At 33.6% G+C, this 17472-nt stretch overlaps 1 protein-coding gene and 1 non-coding gene across 6 annotated transcripts; both read right to left on the reverse strand.

Annotated features, from left to right (window-relative positions):
• Positions 1-706: 706 nt before the first annotated feature.
• On the reverse strand, positions 707-7600 carry LOC8275762 (inositol-pentakisphosphate 2-kinase). Of its 5 annotated transcripts, XR_003078886.2 has the most exons (10): positions 7324-7584; positions 7102-7228; positions 6760-6966; positions 6496-6643; positions 5990-6030; positions 5766-5876; positions 4948-5547; positions 4295-4495; positions 2133-2391; positions 1058-1195 (listed from the first exon to the last, which is right to left on the reverse strand). XR_003078886.2 is itself a non-coding variant. In XM_025157069.2 (9 exons), the coding sequence occupies exons 2-9, from the start codon at positions 7201-7203 to the stop codon at positions 830-832; spliced, it is 1707 nt and encodes a 568-aa protein (XP_025012837.1). In that variant the 5' UTR covers positions 7204-7228; positions 7324-7600; the 3' UTR covers positions 707-829. The 5 variants fall into 5 exon arrangements, 2 of the variants coding, with proteins under 2 accessions (XP_025012837.1, XP_015575742.1); XM_025157069.2 differs by lacking the exon at positions 2133-2391 and having other exon boundaries at positions 707-1195; positions 4364-4495; positions 7324-7600; XR_003078887.2 differs by lacking the exon at positions 2133-2391 and having other exon boundaries at positions 1064-1195; positions 7324-7585.
• Positions 7601-12917: 5317 nt separating this feature from the next.
• Positions 12918-13024, reverse strand: LOC112535374. Its single transcript, XR_003079531.1, has one exon. It is a non-coding gene; the product is annotated as a small nucleolar RNA R71 (small nucleolar RNA).
• Between the last annotated feature and the right edge of the window lie 4448 nt (positions 13025-17472).

The following is a 17472-nucleotide window of genomic DNA, read 5'->3' on the forward strand; positions in this document are numbered from 1 at the left end:
AATTAAATTTTAGAACCAACCATGCAGTACTATATAATCGACATTCATTAATAATAATAATAAATAAATAAATAAATATAGAAGAGGAAAAGTTGGTTTTACCACACTTTGAAATGTCAACATAAAAAATGTCATTTTAGTCAATCCACCATTCTTTTACAACAAGACAGAACGCAACAGTCTGTGACATGGTCACATTGCCCAAGAATGGATTTGGAGAGGTACTTCTTCCTCTCTTTTTACTGGTACATGGCCCTACCAAAGGTGGATAGGCAGCTGCAGTAGTAATTGTTGTGACCTCCTTCAACCTCTTGGTGAAGAAACAATTTTAGTTTTCAACCTATAATTCAACCGGTCTTTCACCATAGACCAGTGGACTCGGGTGCCTAAAATGGCCCGCCTATACAGCAATAAAATCCTTGTGGGATCAAAACCATTTCTGAGCAGATAATGCAGCTCTATGTGTATTTCTCTTGGTAAGATAGTTCAAATCAGACTTATAATCTATCAGAATGCCAAGTAGAACTCAGTGAAAGTTATGGCACACAAAATTGAATATGGAAAGCAACTATAGCTTCTAAAAGCCTTATAGATACAACTATAGCTTCAGTGACTCAAATCTTGAGAGGACAAGTTCAATTATAGTGGCTTTTTAGCAGATCGCATTAAGTTTATAACTGAAAACAATAACATTAAACAAGGTACATAATCAACAATGTTGTGAAATGCTTTGTTATTCCGCAAGCAAATAGAACCAAAGAAAAAAATAATAATAACTACAAGCTGAAATAGAACATATCCGATGAGACATATTCAAGATTATGCTTATTTACATGATAGAACAATAAGTATAAAGATCATCACCAACCACATACCAAACGTCGCATCTCTGGCACGTCTTTGGTGCATAAGGAACAACTATTTCTTTCTTATATGAATCTTTACTAGTTCCTTTATCTTTATCTTTATCATCCTTCTTCTCTTCTTTAGGAGGCCCTATACTCACAATTGTTGCTGACTTTCGAAACTTCCTGACCTTGCGGATGATCTTGACTGGATCAGCCTCACCGATCACTGTTACTGTATTCTTTGAAGGGTCAAGGACAATAGAAGTTATCCCTTCTATGGCTGAAATTAACTTCATCACCTTCTGTCTGCATTTTGAACAGAGAAGCTCCACTGACACAATAGTTTTCTGCACCACAAAATATAATGTCAGATTCTTCTGTACTTCGGCTGAAGTCAGACCTGCAAAATATATATGCCATACCCAACATCCAGAAAAAGTACTGCAGAGTGTCAGTGTAAGAAATATAATAGTAGGATAAGATGTTTAATTATAACAGATAAAACATCACATGAACATGAACATGAACAGATTTTTTTTCAAAGAAAAAAACAAAACAAAAATGAGACAGGATAACCTTTGACATATTCTGATGCAGCTAGAAGAAAAAATTTCAGAAAATCAAACTGGAGAAAAATGGTATAGAAGGCTTTGAAGGATATAAGTTGCTATATATAAATTATTAGGCACTTATTTCATCTCATCAATAAAATTATATGCTATTTACTTTGTTTGATTTCGGACAAAAGATAATTGGAGTAAATGTAAGTAGGTGACAAGAAGTAAATGCCTGTCAGAAGGTTCTTGATTGAATCAACTGTTACCTCCAACAGGCATTGAATGCAGAATTTACTCCTTTGCCAATTCTTTAATTTAGAACATGCCTTCATATATGATCATCTTAGACGAGCAACAATGTTAATTGTCAGATTTCATACACAAACAGAACATGCCCTTAACTGAGCAAGAGGGATGCTAGTGCATGATTGTCCATGCAACCCTCCATGGCATGCCCACATATGGACCAGATTCCATAGTCAAGCATATCACGGTTCCTTCAGGTAAATGTATCTCTAAAAGGAAAATCCCTCTCAATGGTTGATCACAGAATTGAAGCATGCATGACTAGCAAAATACTGAAGCATTTGATCTAGGATGTTTTGAAGAAATAGTATCAGTAACCTGCTATTAGACATTGTCGTGGCTAAGAAGCCATGAGACAGCCATTTAGTACATTGATTCAGCTTTAATGGGCATTGGGGTCAGTTGAAAGAGTACAACTTACCCTACTTCTGCCACCTTTTTATGTTCTTTATATGTTGTACAACAAAAGGGGTCCTGAATAGGTCCAGTTCTTATACATGAAGAGATAATAACATAGCAGCTCAGTATAGAGCACATGGTGCAGCAGCACACCGCTGCCAGTGTACTGGACCGCATGTTTGTTCTGCTTAGCAGCTCAGACTTTCCGCCTTGGCTGCAGCTCCTGATCTCAAATATTGCCTTGATATCAGGCTTACTGATCTTCAATATTATTTATTGCTCTGTATAAAATGAAATTTAGTACTTCAGTTGAAAACTTTAGACAATAATCCAAGGAGACACAAGTACAGAAATTTACTTGCTCTGATTAAAAATATAATAATAAATTTGAGTTAACATGTCCAGCAAATTGAAAGTCATTTACAATGTTATAGGTGTACATGATATTTAATGGAAAGTTCTGCTGCACAAGCCAAGGTGTAGGAAAAGAAAAATGCAGCAACTTTGATAAATATGAAACAAGTAAAATAAAAATACTGCCTACTCAAGATGTGTATGTGACATGCCAAATGTTGTAGTAAAATTTCCTCAAGACAATACAAAAGCATAAATGACTGGAAAATAGAACATGTTCACAAAATAAATAAAGTAGAATAACCTCCCAACGGAAGCATGGAACAGAGTACCGAATTGCAATGAAAGAAAGCAGTTGAAACGAAGAAAACCTATAATTTCCTAGAATGCTCTATAAATATCCCAAAGCACCAATGCTCTGTAGTCACTTATAATTTCCTAGAATGCTCTATAAATATTCAAGTAAACCATCACAGGCAAATGTGGATGCAACTGAATTGTAACTAATATTCCAAGAAATTGCAAACATTTGATAGGCTTACTAGGAACTTTTACAGTGACCAAGCAAGGAGTTATCCAATTATATAGTGCATTGTTATGAACATAGTACTTGCATACAAATCATTACTCAATTAATAATAGATTAAAATTATTGCCCAAAATTTTTAATCATGCACAAAGGACAGTAAAGGTGATTGACTGCTAATAATACCACCAAGAAATGGAGGAGAAAGCCTACAAGCCATTTTTTCCTACCATTTTATAGGAAAAGGCAACGGCAATATCTGCAAGTGGAGTTTGCTATAAATTGCTAGATCTCAAGTTTTGCCATTGGACTCTGCTTAAATCTTAAATTTCAACACTGAAATGCAATCAGCCTTGCTATTTGAGATTCCAAATGATCAGATTATCCAAGACTTGGGGATGGATGACAACAGAAGTGGTTAACATAGCGTTGTCCCAGTAATGCTAAAACGTATTTCCTGTCACTTTCTACCCTTTCTTGCTCATTAAATTCGCATCAAATAACATAGCAAAATAAAAGCTGAATGGATCATATCTGATATCAACAAGTGAGCTTGCTTGTAGATAGTACTACTTAACGTTTTAGGCTTTTGTAGATAGTATTTAATAGGCATTACTTAGATGTCAGGACCTGATGCCCAAGCATGGAAGGTTGAGCAAATCCAATTCATTCAGGTGAGTTGATGAGGGGTAAATTTAAGATGCTACAGGGTCAGGGTGAGTGCTAGGTTTAGAATTTTTAGGCCTCTTAACAATGTAGCCCAAAAATCATGTAGGAAGGAGAAAAAAAAACATCCATATAGCCAACTCCTGCAAACATGAAAATATCATTGTCTTGACTTGAGTATTTGAAGAGCCTTACTCAAATTTCTTGTGGCACCATAGCAGTAGCATGCCCAAATTCCAGAACTTAAGGTCTCTGTTTATTATTCTATGGGGTATGGTTCGCTATGAATGGCTTCAAGGGTTATGTAATCAATTAAACAAGAAAAATTCTCAACACATCAGATACCAGATAATAAAGTAATATAAACAATAAGAGCTTTCAACCGAAACTTACAAATGCATACAACAATTAAATTCGCTAGCCAACTCAAACTCAAGGGTCAAATCTCTCATGTGTTCGGAACTTTTTAAAGGAATATATAGCAAGAGAATAATGTACATGTAGGGAAATTCAATCTTTCCGGAGTGTAGAGAAAGGGTATAATTTGTGAGACAAAAGATGAGGTCTCATCTTCATTTTTTACTAGTATACCAATAGTTAAGGAACAAACATGGCCATGTCAAATTATTTGCACTTACCGATTCAATTTCACAAAAAGTAAGAATGCTCCATAGTCTTGATGAATTTCACTATATAGTTTCACAAACCTCCATATTCTCGTTGCTTCTCAAATGATTTGTTTCTAGCATCTGAGCATAGGAATCCAATATCTTCTTGTCCTTCTGATAATAGGTTTCCATCTTCTTTAAAGGTTTCAAATCCAAGTCAAGGAAATTCACCTAAGGCAATGGCATAAATGAGATATAAAACTATAATGGAGACATGTAGCTGCAGGAATTAAACGATTTAAGTGCACTTCACCCATGGGAAGTGAGTACCATTGGACACACAAATAGCTAATAATTTTAAGAATTTAAGAAATGACTCAAATGATCAACTACAAACAAAATCCTTAGTATATATTGCATCATGAATAGCACATTATGATTTTAGCACACGATCAATTCCAAAATCATTCTGGCAATGATGCCAACATCCTTAATATTTCCTCCCTTTTGCTCCCCGCTTCACCTGGGGTGGAGCCGTTGGAAAAAGTAACCGTGAGTGAGAATCCAATGTTATGATAATAACATCATGCAGTGTCCATAAAACAGATTCTCTAAATGTCTCAATAGTAATCTGATATCTGATATTTGAATTAAAATATAAATGAAATGTGTTAAAGACCAACCTTGTAGTCGAAGTTTTGGTTTGTTGACTGCAGGTATATATTGCTATATGGAGAACCAAAATCTGCATCTTCTCTTGATCTAAAACTGATCATCAAACTACAGTCCTTTGCAGTTGCAGATATCAAAAAATCCTTCACAATCTTCAAGCTCTCATCCATTGGAATAGAATGCAGGGCCACATACTTGTGTGGAAGCCCTGCTTCATCCAATTCTCTACATACCACGCAAGGCTGAGATATAACATTATAGTATGCATGAATTGCCCCTTCAATGTCAAGATGATCAAGTTTTTGGACTGCAAGAAGCCGATCCAGTACTTGAGAACTATAAATTGCCTCAGCAACAAGCTCTATGAGACTTGTTGTACGCAAACCATCATCTGCCTGGATAAATCCCTTCAATGCATCTTCAAAACCTTGTCCAATAACAATACTAGTTTTGTTGGTGCCACCACCTAAGCCTCCAAATATAAGTGAACCATTCAAGAACACACGGAAATTGTTCTGAGGGGTAGCATAAAGATCACTAATTGCTTTCTGGATCCTTTCCTTGGAACCAGAGAAAATATCCAATGGATCATATTGGCTTACCTCCGATGTCTGAAAAGTTAAAATGCTTGAGCCAGAATGAAATTTAGAACATAGAGAAAATCTCAATAATGAGGTGCACAAGACTTTAAAGCTAGTATCGGCAATGCTAATCAACAAAGCATGAGTTTTGGCACAACAAAGCAACACATGTCAGCTGACATGGTAGATCAATTCATGGCATGATGAAGTAATTTTACCATGAGGTAATATAAAGGATAGGAAATTACCTCATGTTGGCGCAACTTCAGGACTTGATGCATTTTAAAACGAGTTGTGCTCTTCTTAAGAGCATTTCTTTCAGCTATCAATCTTGATAATGGAATAAATCCACATTTGGGCTAGTTGATGGAAACAAATAGGAAAGTTATAAAGCCTATAAGAAATATGTATCACTCACAAAAGCTAAAACTGATAAAAGAAGAAATATAAAATAATAAACATGCATGAGTACCTTTATTTCAACAGATAAGCAGGACCCAACTTTAAGAGCACCTAAGATGAAGAGAAGAGCAGAATGAATAACCAGACTAATGTACTTTACACGGAGAAATCAACTAAGCTATCTAATGAATGCATTATATAATGGACGTTCCGGTCCTTGTTCTACCAAATAAAGTACTGTAGACGATGTTTATCACACGAGATAAAAAGGTCACACTGTAGCAAGGAGGTACGTATCGTGCATTTAATGCCCTAAAATTGCTTTAAGAGAAAAACAAAACCGAGAAGAGTGTTTGTTATGGTGACAGTCAAATTAAGACTCAAGATGAATCAAATAAAATAGAATATGCTTCCGTTCTTGTTTGTCCATCCTTTGGACTATATATAGGTCATTCGAAACTGAACCTATACAATCATATTCATAGCTAAGTAAATGGAGCACAAAGGACTTGCCAGAACCATTTTTCTTTTTGAACAATTTTATGAAACAACAGCACAACAAGAATGGAGAATTACCACGAGAAAAAACAGAATGATCAGACATGAGAAGCACAGAATGACGATCTGTATCAATCTTAGCAGCATCAACTCGCCAAGCAGGACGCTGAGAAATCACTTTCTGCTCTATACGTTCAAGAAATTCCCTGGATACCTCAACATGCATCTGCCAAATTCCAGTAAGAAATTATCCTAATCAAATTAGTAATCTAAAAACAAGAGCAGGGAAAGTGTAGCTTTTTTATTTTCGGAAACAGCCTAACATAGACAAAGTACACATACACCGGGATCAACGTGGTCGGCACCTAATAGAGGGCACATAACATGCTTCACATAAAGCAACCCCGTCACTTCTTTTGTAGAGGAAGATATTAACTCTTCAAACTCTCTCCATAGTAACCGTTCTTTCTCCGTTAACACTGCGCGATCCTCTACAAAATGCAATGTGCCATTCCTCTCTATTTTTGGTACTCTCATCACCTTGCCAATCTTTAATGCCATTATAACAGTAATACAATTCATCAAGCACATAAAAGATTTAAAAAAAAAAAAAAAAAAAACAAGATAAATTAATTTCTCTTTAGAAAAAAATGGTTAAAAAAATGGAACAGATTATGAACGTACAAAAAGGGGAGATGATCCGGTGTAAGCGAGGACTAGATTAGCAGCACCTTCGCCTCTGTAGACCCAATCAGCTACATCCTTTTTCTCTAATTTGACCTCCATTCGGTGTATGTGCTGAGCTATCTCTCTGTAGTTCAATACACTATAAGATTACACCTCACTGAATACAGTAAAGCATAAAAAGAATCAAAAGTAAGGAAATTTTAAAACCCTAAGACATACACTATCCAAAGAATCGTAACGAATGGTGGAAATTGAAAGCGTGACGAAGATGCTTCACTTTACTCAAATCCCTCAGCTCATGAAGTTGCAGAACAAAAAGGTAGAGAAAAAGCGACGCTTTACTTAACGGGAAAAGAGATAGACCGCTTTTCAATTTGGATTTTATTTTATCTGTATACTTGCACTCTTTCTGGTTGACCGCTTTTCACTTTACTCAAATTCAATTTGAAAGATTATATCAAAATTTATTTACGCAAACAATTTCTATTATTCTCTTTGAGAAATAAAATATATATATATATAATATTTAAACTCTTTACAAAATAAAAAATGGAGCCAATTGATTTAATTAGGGTCAATCTTTGGGTAAATTCTAAATACTCTCTAGAATGCGTAGCCCATTTTGATTTTGCTTTCGGTTGATGTACTTTGGGAAAGAAGTTGGATTCCAAAAAGTACAAGTAGGAAAGGAGATTATCGTGCCCTTTCAATCAAAAGGTGATCTGGGATTGCGTGGCTGATCTCGACCTAAACTCCAAAAACCCATCTATTAATAAAAAATATAAATATATATATATATAAATAAACCCTTGAAATATTTGGAGGAAACCCATTTAAACATCCAATGTTCATTTTTAAAGTAGCATATTTTGTAGTTTGTAAAGAATAAATTAATAATTTTAGCTTAATGCCTTTATTTCTATTCCTCTATCATCATTATATAATTTTAATTCGTTTTCTTCATTTTCTATTTCAGAAACATATTCCAATGCCTAAAATAGATTACAATGTTTTTAACAAATAAAGTTTCTTTACAATTTTCGAAAACCTTCTGCCTAAGATATGGTTCTCATGTAGAACCATCAATTTATCTACGTGCATGAGATTATATATTAGTGGTGTTGGAAATTGAGTAGTCTTAAAGAGAATTTAAAACTTAATTGAGATAAATTAAGTAATTTTTCGGAATAGTTCACATTTTGCCATTAAAAGACGGAAAAGGCCAAAACTAATCGGGGCAAAAAGGAGAAGGCAACCTCCTCGGAATCCACGACAATATTCTTCAGGTGGATGGAAATGGAATCAGAAGTCTAAATCAGCCCATGAGGATGACGAAGGCCCGTCAATACGCATGCCTATGGACTTTTAATAAGTCGATGGGTTCAGAAAGGATGCCGTGTTTTACGAGTACGAGGAGACTTCTTGAATGTTTTTGTTGAGAAAATAGAAATGCACTTATTGAATTCATGGGCTATTCATTTTGATCAATGTTTTAAAAGTTATAATAAAATTTGTGGTTGGTGGAATTATGTACGCTCTTCATTTGCTCATTTTTATACATATATTAAACTTAATCATATATATCAAATTAATCAAGTTATTCAACACAATATAATTTATTTAATTCATGTCTAGTAAAAATTAAATAGTTTTATAATAAAAATATTCGTTTGAGGCTATGGTAAAAGTGATTTACATAAGATATTGAGACAAGAAAAGAGCTTCCTTTTTTTATTGTTGGAGTATTTCAAAATCATTATTTATTTATCAAAATTTGTATTATAAAAAGTCATTTCATAGAAAAAGACTCCAATAATTTTTTAAAATAAAGAATCATCTTATGTATTAGAAATATATGAATTTATGATATATTTGTATATCCCTTTAATAGGGTTTTTTTTTTTTTTTAAGATAATGGCTGTAAAACTTATAATTATATGGATGGCATGTATGCATTTATTTTCATTGGTTTAGCTATGTAGATGAAATATCTGAATTGATTATCTATTTTAAAATGAATTTGAAACAGGTCCGAATAGTAAGATATTATCGGGTTTAGATATAAATAGCAAGGTAGGCCATTACCGTCTCTAATGCATCTGTTATGGGTCCCTACCATTTTCTCCACCTTATGCTAGAAAGAATTCGAGTAACATAATTTGGAGGGCATTTCTTATCTATTCTAATAACAGTATACTCGAATCAAAACTCAACCGAGGAGGATTTTTCTTTTCCCCTCCAAAATGACAGTATGATGAGAAGAATAACAAGTTAGAATTAAGCAGATTATGGAAGTGTAGAATGGATGCTGACAAATGCATCGCGGATAATAATATATGAGGTGGGATTCCCACTTAATTGAAAAAATTCTGGCATTTTCAGAGTCGTGATGTATGTACCCTTTAGTATAGGGTACCATTCTTCTTATCACAAAACGTGAGGCAATTTGCTGAAGGACATTAATGATCCATTTTGCCGACATTAAGAGCAAAGTGTCTCAATTCAACAGCTAGTTGATGGGTTCGTGCGACTTAAATTGGGACTTTGTAGTAAAGTGGCAGTCGCACTCTCACTCATTTCACTACTTTACAAAACAAAGAGCACGCATGATTTTGGTTTAAAACTATTTTTATTTGGATGCTGATTTCATACCGTAAAGTAATATCCATATATATATTATATATATGGTGTGATTGCATCAGCTAATAAAGCCCAACATGATTTTCTGTTTCTCTCTTTTCTTTCCTTTGAATTTGAACTCACAGTCTCTAACACAGGATACACAGCAGCCTCAACAAACTTATAACAAATTCACAGTTCGTAACCAACTCTGCTGGTTAGATACTTAGTCTTCTTCAGTTTTCCTTGTTAGGCTCTACCACCACTGCCATCATCAAAGTTGCGTTAGCAGATGCAAATCTCACACAAATTCTAAGAGTATAAAAGACAAATACTTCTGCTGCTGCTATGTAACTCGCTGACGCGCCAAAACCCTAATATATATTTTGCTTGCTCTCAATCTGATTTCTTCTCGGGGACCATGCATGCGCATATGAATCTTGTACTACTTTCTATCCATTTACCAATGTAAACTAATTATAAATACTGCACATAAAATTAAGGGAGAGTAAATAATCTTGCAATTTTGAGCTACACGAGTGTAACAATTATAATAGATAAGGAATTGGAAGAAAAAAAGGAAAAAAAAGGAAAATCAGTTGGAAGAGAGCCACTTTACTGAAAAGGAAAAATTAATAATTTCTTCTTTTAATTGAATTTACTATCTTTTCTGTCATTTTTATAAAAGTTAAAATTATTTTAAGTTTAAAAATTATAAATTTAAAAAAGAATCCCAATGCCAATGATAAAGTGAATAGAAAAACTGTACTTTATTCCTTTCATGAGCACATAGACGTTGGGTATTGGAGTCAGCAGAAAAGTTTCCACATTGGCTATTCTGAGTCCTTTAGTCACTTTAGGAGGGAGAAGTTTCTGCCACGGTAATTAGTCAAGCAGGTGATGGGAATGGGAAACGCTGGAGCAAGACAGAGTGCGCATGCTTTTCATGAAAAGCAAAAAAACCGTGCAAACACTTAAATTTGTAGTGGGTCAGATGATTGAATTTGTGCTTGTGATTGTGAATATAATAAATTCAAATCAAATGAGAGCCTGGAAGGGAAGGGAAGGGATGGTATGGCAAGGCTTCAAATCTTACTCTACTATACCCAAATACGATAAATATGAACTTTGCTTCAATATATAATTACCAATAGCATCTTCTATTTATGATATAAAGTAGGAGTATAATAGAAAGGATCATCTCCTCTGTGTTACCTACGTAACTCAAAGTTTACAGTCTACTGTAAGGATCATCAATACGATGTTCTCTACACAAATTATTACAGATGCAAACATGGCAATATTGAACGGTCCAAATTATGTATAGATATTTAAAGGTATTTTAAAGCTTTAATGATATATTTCTACATATAAAATAGAGAAAATATGTGTCTTTGCCTCACTTAAGCTTAATTGTCTATTTTCAGGAATATTAACAAAAAGAGGAAAATATGGAGCTAAAAGAAGCTTAATGGGACATATTCGTGCCAAGGCCCAAGATTAAGATGCATGAACTGCTAATTATAAGGCCCTAGGATATTTTAGTCATTTTGTATAATTATTAGGATTTATATTAAGAATTATTTCTGAAATAGTATTTGGTGGAGATTAAGATACTTTAAGTCTTATCTCTTAGGTAGACTTATATTAGTATACTCATCTCTAGAGAGATTTAAATCTCTGCAAGGAAGAAGAAAAGAAGAAGGAGGGGAGTTTTCTCCTACCTGCTCTCTACACCTGCCACTATTATTCTCTCCATAATTCTCTACAGTTCTTCATAAATACTTTGGTTTTAGTTTTCATTGTTCTTTTAGGATCTAAGGAGCTTTTCAAGAAGTGGAGACTGAGGACCAATCTTCTTCCTACTTGAAGAAATTCTGGATCTTGAGGGAGCTTTTTACTTTCTTATTTTTTTTTTCTTTCTATTTAATACCATGATCATTGGGTTAAATATGTTAGGCTAGTTTTTATAAGTGTTTAGTTAGTCTTTCTGCTTTTGTATGAACCTTGTTATTTGTTTATTTAATGAATGATTTCTTTACCTTCGTATCTTTATTAGTTTCAGTTACTATTGTTAGTTAACCATCATATTAATTTAGCAATAGTAATTGTTATGAAAATTTTTAGGTTTAAAAGTATTAGAAACAACATCTTTACTTTAATCTATGTTGGTATAAGAAACCTAAGTTGCATCATTAGCTTGAGTGATTTAGGAAAAAGGCACATCACCATCTCATTCATTAGATCTAGGCTTGAAATAAAACAAGGAGATTACTAAGTAAATGGCTAGATTAATACTATTTTTAGCATATAGTTTTAGATCATAAGCATTTGCATTTGCATTGCATATTTATTTATTGTTTAGTTACTTTACTTTATGACCATTAATCCTCTCAAACAAATGATTTAGAGTGTTTAGATTTACTTTTATTATTTTGTGTTGATAATTAGTCTTTATAATAAGTGGCCTCATAGTTCCTTGAGAGATCGACCTCGTGGTAAACTTACCCTTACTATAGGAATGGTTCGTGCACTTGCGAGTACTAAAAAAGACACATCAAGTTTTGGCGCCGTTGCTGGGGAACTGTGTCCAAATTTATTATATTGATTGATTATCAAAACTGTCTTGTGTTTGTTAGTTTGTTTTGTGTTTTGTGTTTTGTGATTTGTTTTGTTTATGTATTTTTGTTTTGTTTATAAATTTTATTTTTAAGTTTTTTCTTTTAATATGAATTTTTTTATTTATTTTGTATGCTTAGTAGGAAACAATTAGAAGAAGAATCAACGGAAGAAGTTGATATCATGGCAAACCCACCAAGAGAAGTAGGAGCTGAAAGGCGAATGACTATGAAAGGTTATGCACTGCCTACAAATGGTAACACTACTTCATGCATAGTTCTAGGTGATACATCTAGGAATTATGAACTTAAGAGCATTCATTTTAATATGCTTCCTTCACTTTATGGTATGCCTAGTGAGGATGCATTAACATTCATTAGAGAATTTTATGCCATAGTTCATACTTTTCCATTATCTAGACTTAATGAGGATCAACTAAGAATGAGGTGTTTCCCTTATTGATTGAAAGAAAGAGCAAATGCTTGGTTAATGACCTTGCCTCCTAATTCTTTGAGAAATTGGAATGAAATTTATCAAAAGTTTATGAGTAGATTTTACTCACAACAAAAGATAAAAGAATTAAGAGGTGAAATTTCTAATTTTTATCAAGAGAATCCGAATCTTTTCATGAAGCATGGGATCGCTTCAAATCACTTTTATTGCAATGCCCACACCATGGATTCCCACTCCCAATAACTAACCAATCATTTTATGATGGGTTGACACACCAACATCAATGTATGGTTGATAATGCAGCTGGAGGTGCTATGTTAGAAAGGACACCCGATGAGGTTTACAACATCTTTGAGATGTTAGGAGCCAATTCTCAACAAAAGAGTATGAGGATAAAGAGAATAGAAGTAAATGAAGTGGTAGCTAATAGTGAGATGGTCATGCAATTGGCTGAATTGACTAAGCAAGTTAATATGCTTACTTCAATAAAAAAACTCACCAAATAATGAGGTATGTGGTATTTGTGGTATTTATGGTCATAGTGCTAATGTTTGTTCATCTTTTGATAATTACAGAGAAAATATGTGTGACCAAACAAATTTGATGGATTCTTACCAACCTATGCATCCGATGAATGACCCTTATTCCAACACATATAATACAGGTTGGAGAAACCATCCAAATTTTTCTTGGAAATACAATGACCAAAACCCACCACAATTATTGAGAAATCAAAATCAACCTCATTACCAAGACCAATATTCTCAATTCCAAAGGGACTCCAATCTTTTCTTTCAAGATCAAGAACAAACTCTTCGATCTAATGAACAAAGGAAGCCAAGTTTGGAAGAAACACTTCAATCATTTATGATGGCTTCTTATGATAGGATGGAAAGGAATGAGAAAAAGACAAATTCCATTGAGGCTTCATTAAAACGTTTAGAAGCTCAAATGGAATAAATTGTTGAAGACATCAATAAAGAGGAACTATCAAGTCAACCTGAACAAGCCAGTTCCATTACTACTATTAGAAGGGGTGAGGTTGTCGATAATATTGCTATGGAAACTGAAAGGAATTTTTCTTCTTATGCAGGTACACTTAAAAATAATGGATTAGTGCAAAGCAATGAGGAAAGCATACAAAAGGAAGAAAAGGTAGAGCCTAATCTTAGGCTGGAGAAGAAAGAAAAGGAAGCATTTTCTGGACCTAAATTTCATAAGGTAGCTCAGCCTTATAAACTCCCTATTTCTTTTCTAAACCAAAACAAAGAGAGCAAAAATGATGAATTTTTTTTTGAAAGTATTGAGATGCTCTCTAAAGTTAATACTAACTTACCTTTGTTGGATGTTATCAAAAATAAACCAGCTTATATAAAATTCTTTGAAGAGTTGAATATCAACAAAAGGCGATATGCGAACAACGAAAAAGTATAAGTAGCAAGTGTAATGCTTCAACATCAATTGCCCCTTAAGATGAAGGATCCTGGTAGCTTCACCATTAATATTACAATAGGTGACAAAAAAGATACAAAAGTCATGTTAAATTTGGGAGCAAGCATCAACTTGATGCCGTATTCGATGTATGAACTACTTGGCTTGGGAGAGTTGAAGCCTACCACTATATCTCTACAATTTGCAGACAGATCGATAAAATATCCTAGAGGTATAGTGGAAGACTTGCTAGTACAAGTAGGTAAGTTAATAATTCCAGTTGATTTTGTAGTATTTGACATGGAAAACACACCGGCAAGAGATAAAGAGCAAACCATACTCCTTGGTAGACCTTTCATGGCAACTACTAGAACTGTGATTGATATGCATGATGGAAAACTTACCATGACAATTTTAGGAGAAACTGTGGAATTTAAAGTGTTTGATTTTCTAACTTTATCTACTATTGATAAGTGTTCGTATAATTATTTAGATTCTTTTGTTTATGAACAATTATATGATGATATTCCATTCTTAATTGACAAGAGTTTTCGTGACACTTTAGATGTTCGCATTAAAAGTATAAAGCCATACTTAAAAGGAATGGCTTATGACGAAGAGGTGGAGTGCGCAGATGAACGCCCACCATGAGCATAATCAGGAATGTCTAGCTATAGATAAAAAACTTAGCAATTGTATTTTTATTTTTATGCATTTAAGTTATTATTTTAATTATTTTAATTTATTCTTTATTTTTTATTTTTCTATTTTTATTTATTTTATGTTTATCTTGTAGGCTTGTATTTGATCCCCAAAAAAGGCAATATGTCTCCATGAGAAGCAATTAAAGCTCCAACTAAAAAAAAAAAAAATGAGCGAGCCATGTTTGAAGCGAATTTTACATCGGCCCGTGGCAGAGACAACACGGCCCGCAGAGACAACACTGCTGCGGCCAGCGGCCGGGTCGTGGGATGCTCCATGAGGAAGCGGCTGCAGCCTGCCCGCAGGCGGCGCGCCCGCAACAGCGAGCAACGCGCCGCAGGTCCATAGCGGAGCGCGCGCATGGGCCCGCGATGAAGGCGGCGCCGCATGGGCCCGGCAGAGGCGAGCACAAAAGGGCCCGTAGTAGCAACGAAGGGCCCGCGTAAGCGAGGCAGCCAAAAGCAACCATGGCCGTAAAAAAAATATATATGTTGAGCAAAAATTAAAATAATTAAATCCAAGAAATTGGGATTAGTTATGAATTATTTTTAGTTAAAATATCCTCTTTTAAAATTAAATATTTATTTATCTTCTCCACATAAATAGTCATATCATTGATCTAGGACTTTATTTTAAATTTTATTCTAGAATTTATATTTATTTATTAGGATCTAACTTTTAATTATCTTAGGATTTAATCTTTCTAGTATAGTTTATTATTTTTAATTCTTCATTATTTTTAAATTTTTATTTCTTTCTTTCTTTTATAATTATCAATGATGTGTGTTCAAGTGTGCTTCTAAGGTTTGGATGGTGGAGATTGGAATTCAAGTTCATGGCTTACTATGCATTGCAAAATTCCATGGGAGTATTCTATCTTTTTCCTCTCTTTTTGTTCTTTATTTTTCTTTATGCAATGACATTGAGGGCAATGTCAAATTTAAGTGTGGGGGAGGGAAATAGAATATTTCTGCAATTAAATTTATACGTCATATGCCATGAGAATTAACAACTTTAATTAATCTTTTACAAAATTTTAAATTTTTTCACTCAGCTTTTTCTTATTGTTCTATATAAGAGTCAATGAAAGAATGCTATTATGTTAAGATTCCTGAACTCTTGAGTTAGTTTTTAACATGTATAAATATAAACTCATGAGTTATTTGCACTTAAATGATCAAGTGTTCATCTTTTGTATATGGACATGATGAATAGGTTAATAACATTCGACATGGATATGATTAGAAGTGTATGATTTAGATTATAATTTCCTTGTTATTAAATTGGCTTACCTAAGTTTGTGAGATATGATATGGGCAAGTTTAAAGCTCTAAGTTTAATAACTCTACTCCGCTAATTTTAGTTGCTTAGTAACCGGGGATTTTCATGACCAATATCAATTTTCGCATAAAAAGGCAATCAAGATTATGAGTATGCAAAGCATCTTGATGTATGTTTTGTTGAGTAACCAGATGCATTCATTACTCATGTTTGTATTTGCGTAAAAAGGCATAACATCTCAAGAAAGAAAGAAGTACCCCAAGTATAAAAAATTAAAATCCAAGGGGTATAAAGAAAAGAAAAAAAAGTATAAGAGCTTCAAAAGTAAGTAATAAATGCCTATTGATCTCTTGTTTTTGAATGAAGGTTTTGCCTTTTTGAATAGGGTTATGATAATTTGGATTATGCATCATAGTTGTATCCTTTGAAGATGAGTTAAACTATTTGTTGTGAAACAGGTGTGAAGGATTGGATGCTTGAGTCTTTTGATTAACAATGATTGAGTTTATATTTTTAAAGAAAATTATTATGACTCAAATATTCTTGGGTTGACATGATCTTTGCATTAGTGATATTCTTTTGAATAATATCTTTAAGCTAAGTAGGGATGTTTTTCATGATTTTTGCAAAAGTTAATTCTCAATTGCTATTTACTTGAGGACAAGTAAAAGATTAAGTGTGGGGGTATTTGATCGGTCTAAATTATGTATAGATATTTAAAGGTATTTTAAAATTTTAATGATATATTTCTATATATAAAATGGTGAAAATATATGTTTTTGCCTCACTTAAGCTTAATTGTCTATTTTCAGGAATATTAGCAAAAAGAGGAAAATATGGAGCTAAAAGAAGCTTAATGGGACATATTCGTACCAAGGCCCAAGATTAAGATGCATGGACTGCTAATTATAAGGCCCAAGGGATATTTTAGTCATTTTGTATAAATATTAGGATTTACATTAAGAGTTATTTATAGAATAGTATTTGGTGGAGATTAAGATATTTTAAGTCTTATCTCTTAGATAGACTTATATTAGTATACTCATCTCTAGAGAGATTTATTTAGAGGAGGACTCTCCTCTATATAAATCTCTGCAAGAAAGAAGAAAAGAAGAAGGATGGGAGTTTTCTCCTACCTGCTCTCTACACCTGCCACTATTATTCTCTCTATAATTCTCTACAGTTCTTCATAAACACTTTAGTTTTAGTTTTCATTGTTCTTTTAGGATCTAAGGAGCTTTTCAAGAAGTGGAGACTGAGGAC

The sequence above is a fragment of the Ricinus communis genome, chromosome 2 (genome assembly GCF_019578655.1).
Source record: "Ricinus communis isolate WT05 ecotype wild-type chromosome 2, ASM1957865v1, whole genome shotgun sequence".
In the NCBI taxonomy this organism is placed as follows: domain Eukaryota; kingdom Viridiplantae; phylum Streptophyta; class Magnoliopsida; order Malpighiales; family Euphorbiaceae; genus Ricinus; species Ricinus communis.

What these genes read in the sequence shown, in the direction of transcription:
- LOC8275762 (XM_025157069.2), bottom strand. Translation starts at nt 7,203, where the DNA reads ATGGAGGTCAAATTAGAGAAAAAGGATGTAGCTGATTGGGTCTACAGA. An exon ending in TCATTCTGTTTTTTCTCGTG is followed by an intron (nt 6,031 to 6,495) that starts GTAATTCTCCAT and finishes TCTTCATCTTAG; the next exon opens with GTGCTCTTAAAGTTGGGTCC. An exon ending in GCTTATCTGTTGAAATAAAG is followed by an intron (nt 5,877 to 5,989) that starts GTACTCATGCAT and finishes TCCATCAACTAG; the next exon opens with CCCAAATGTGGATTTATTCC.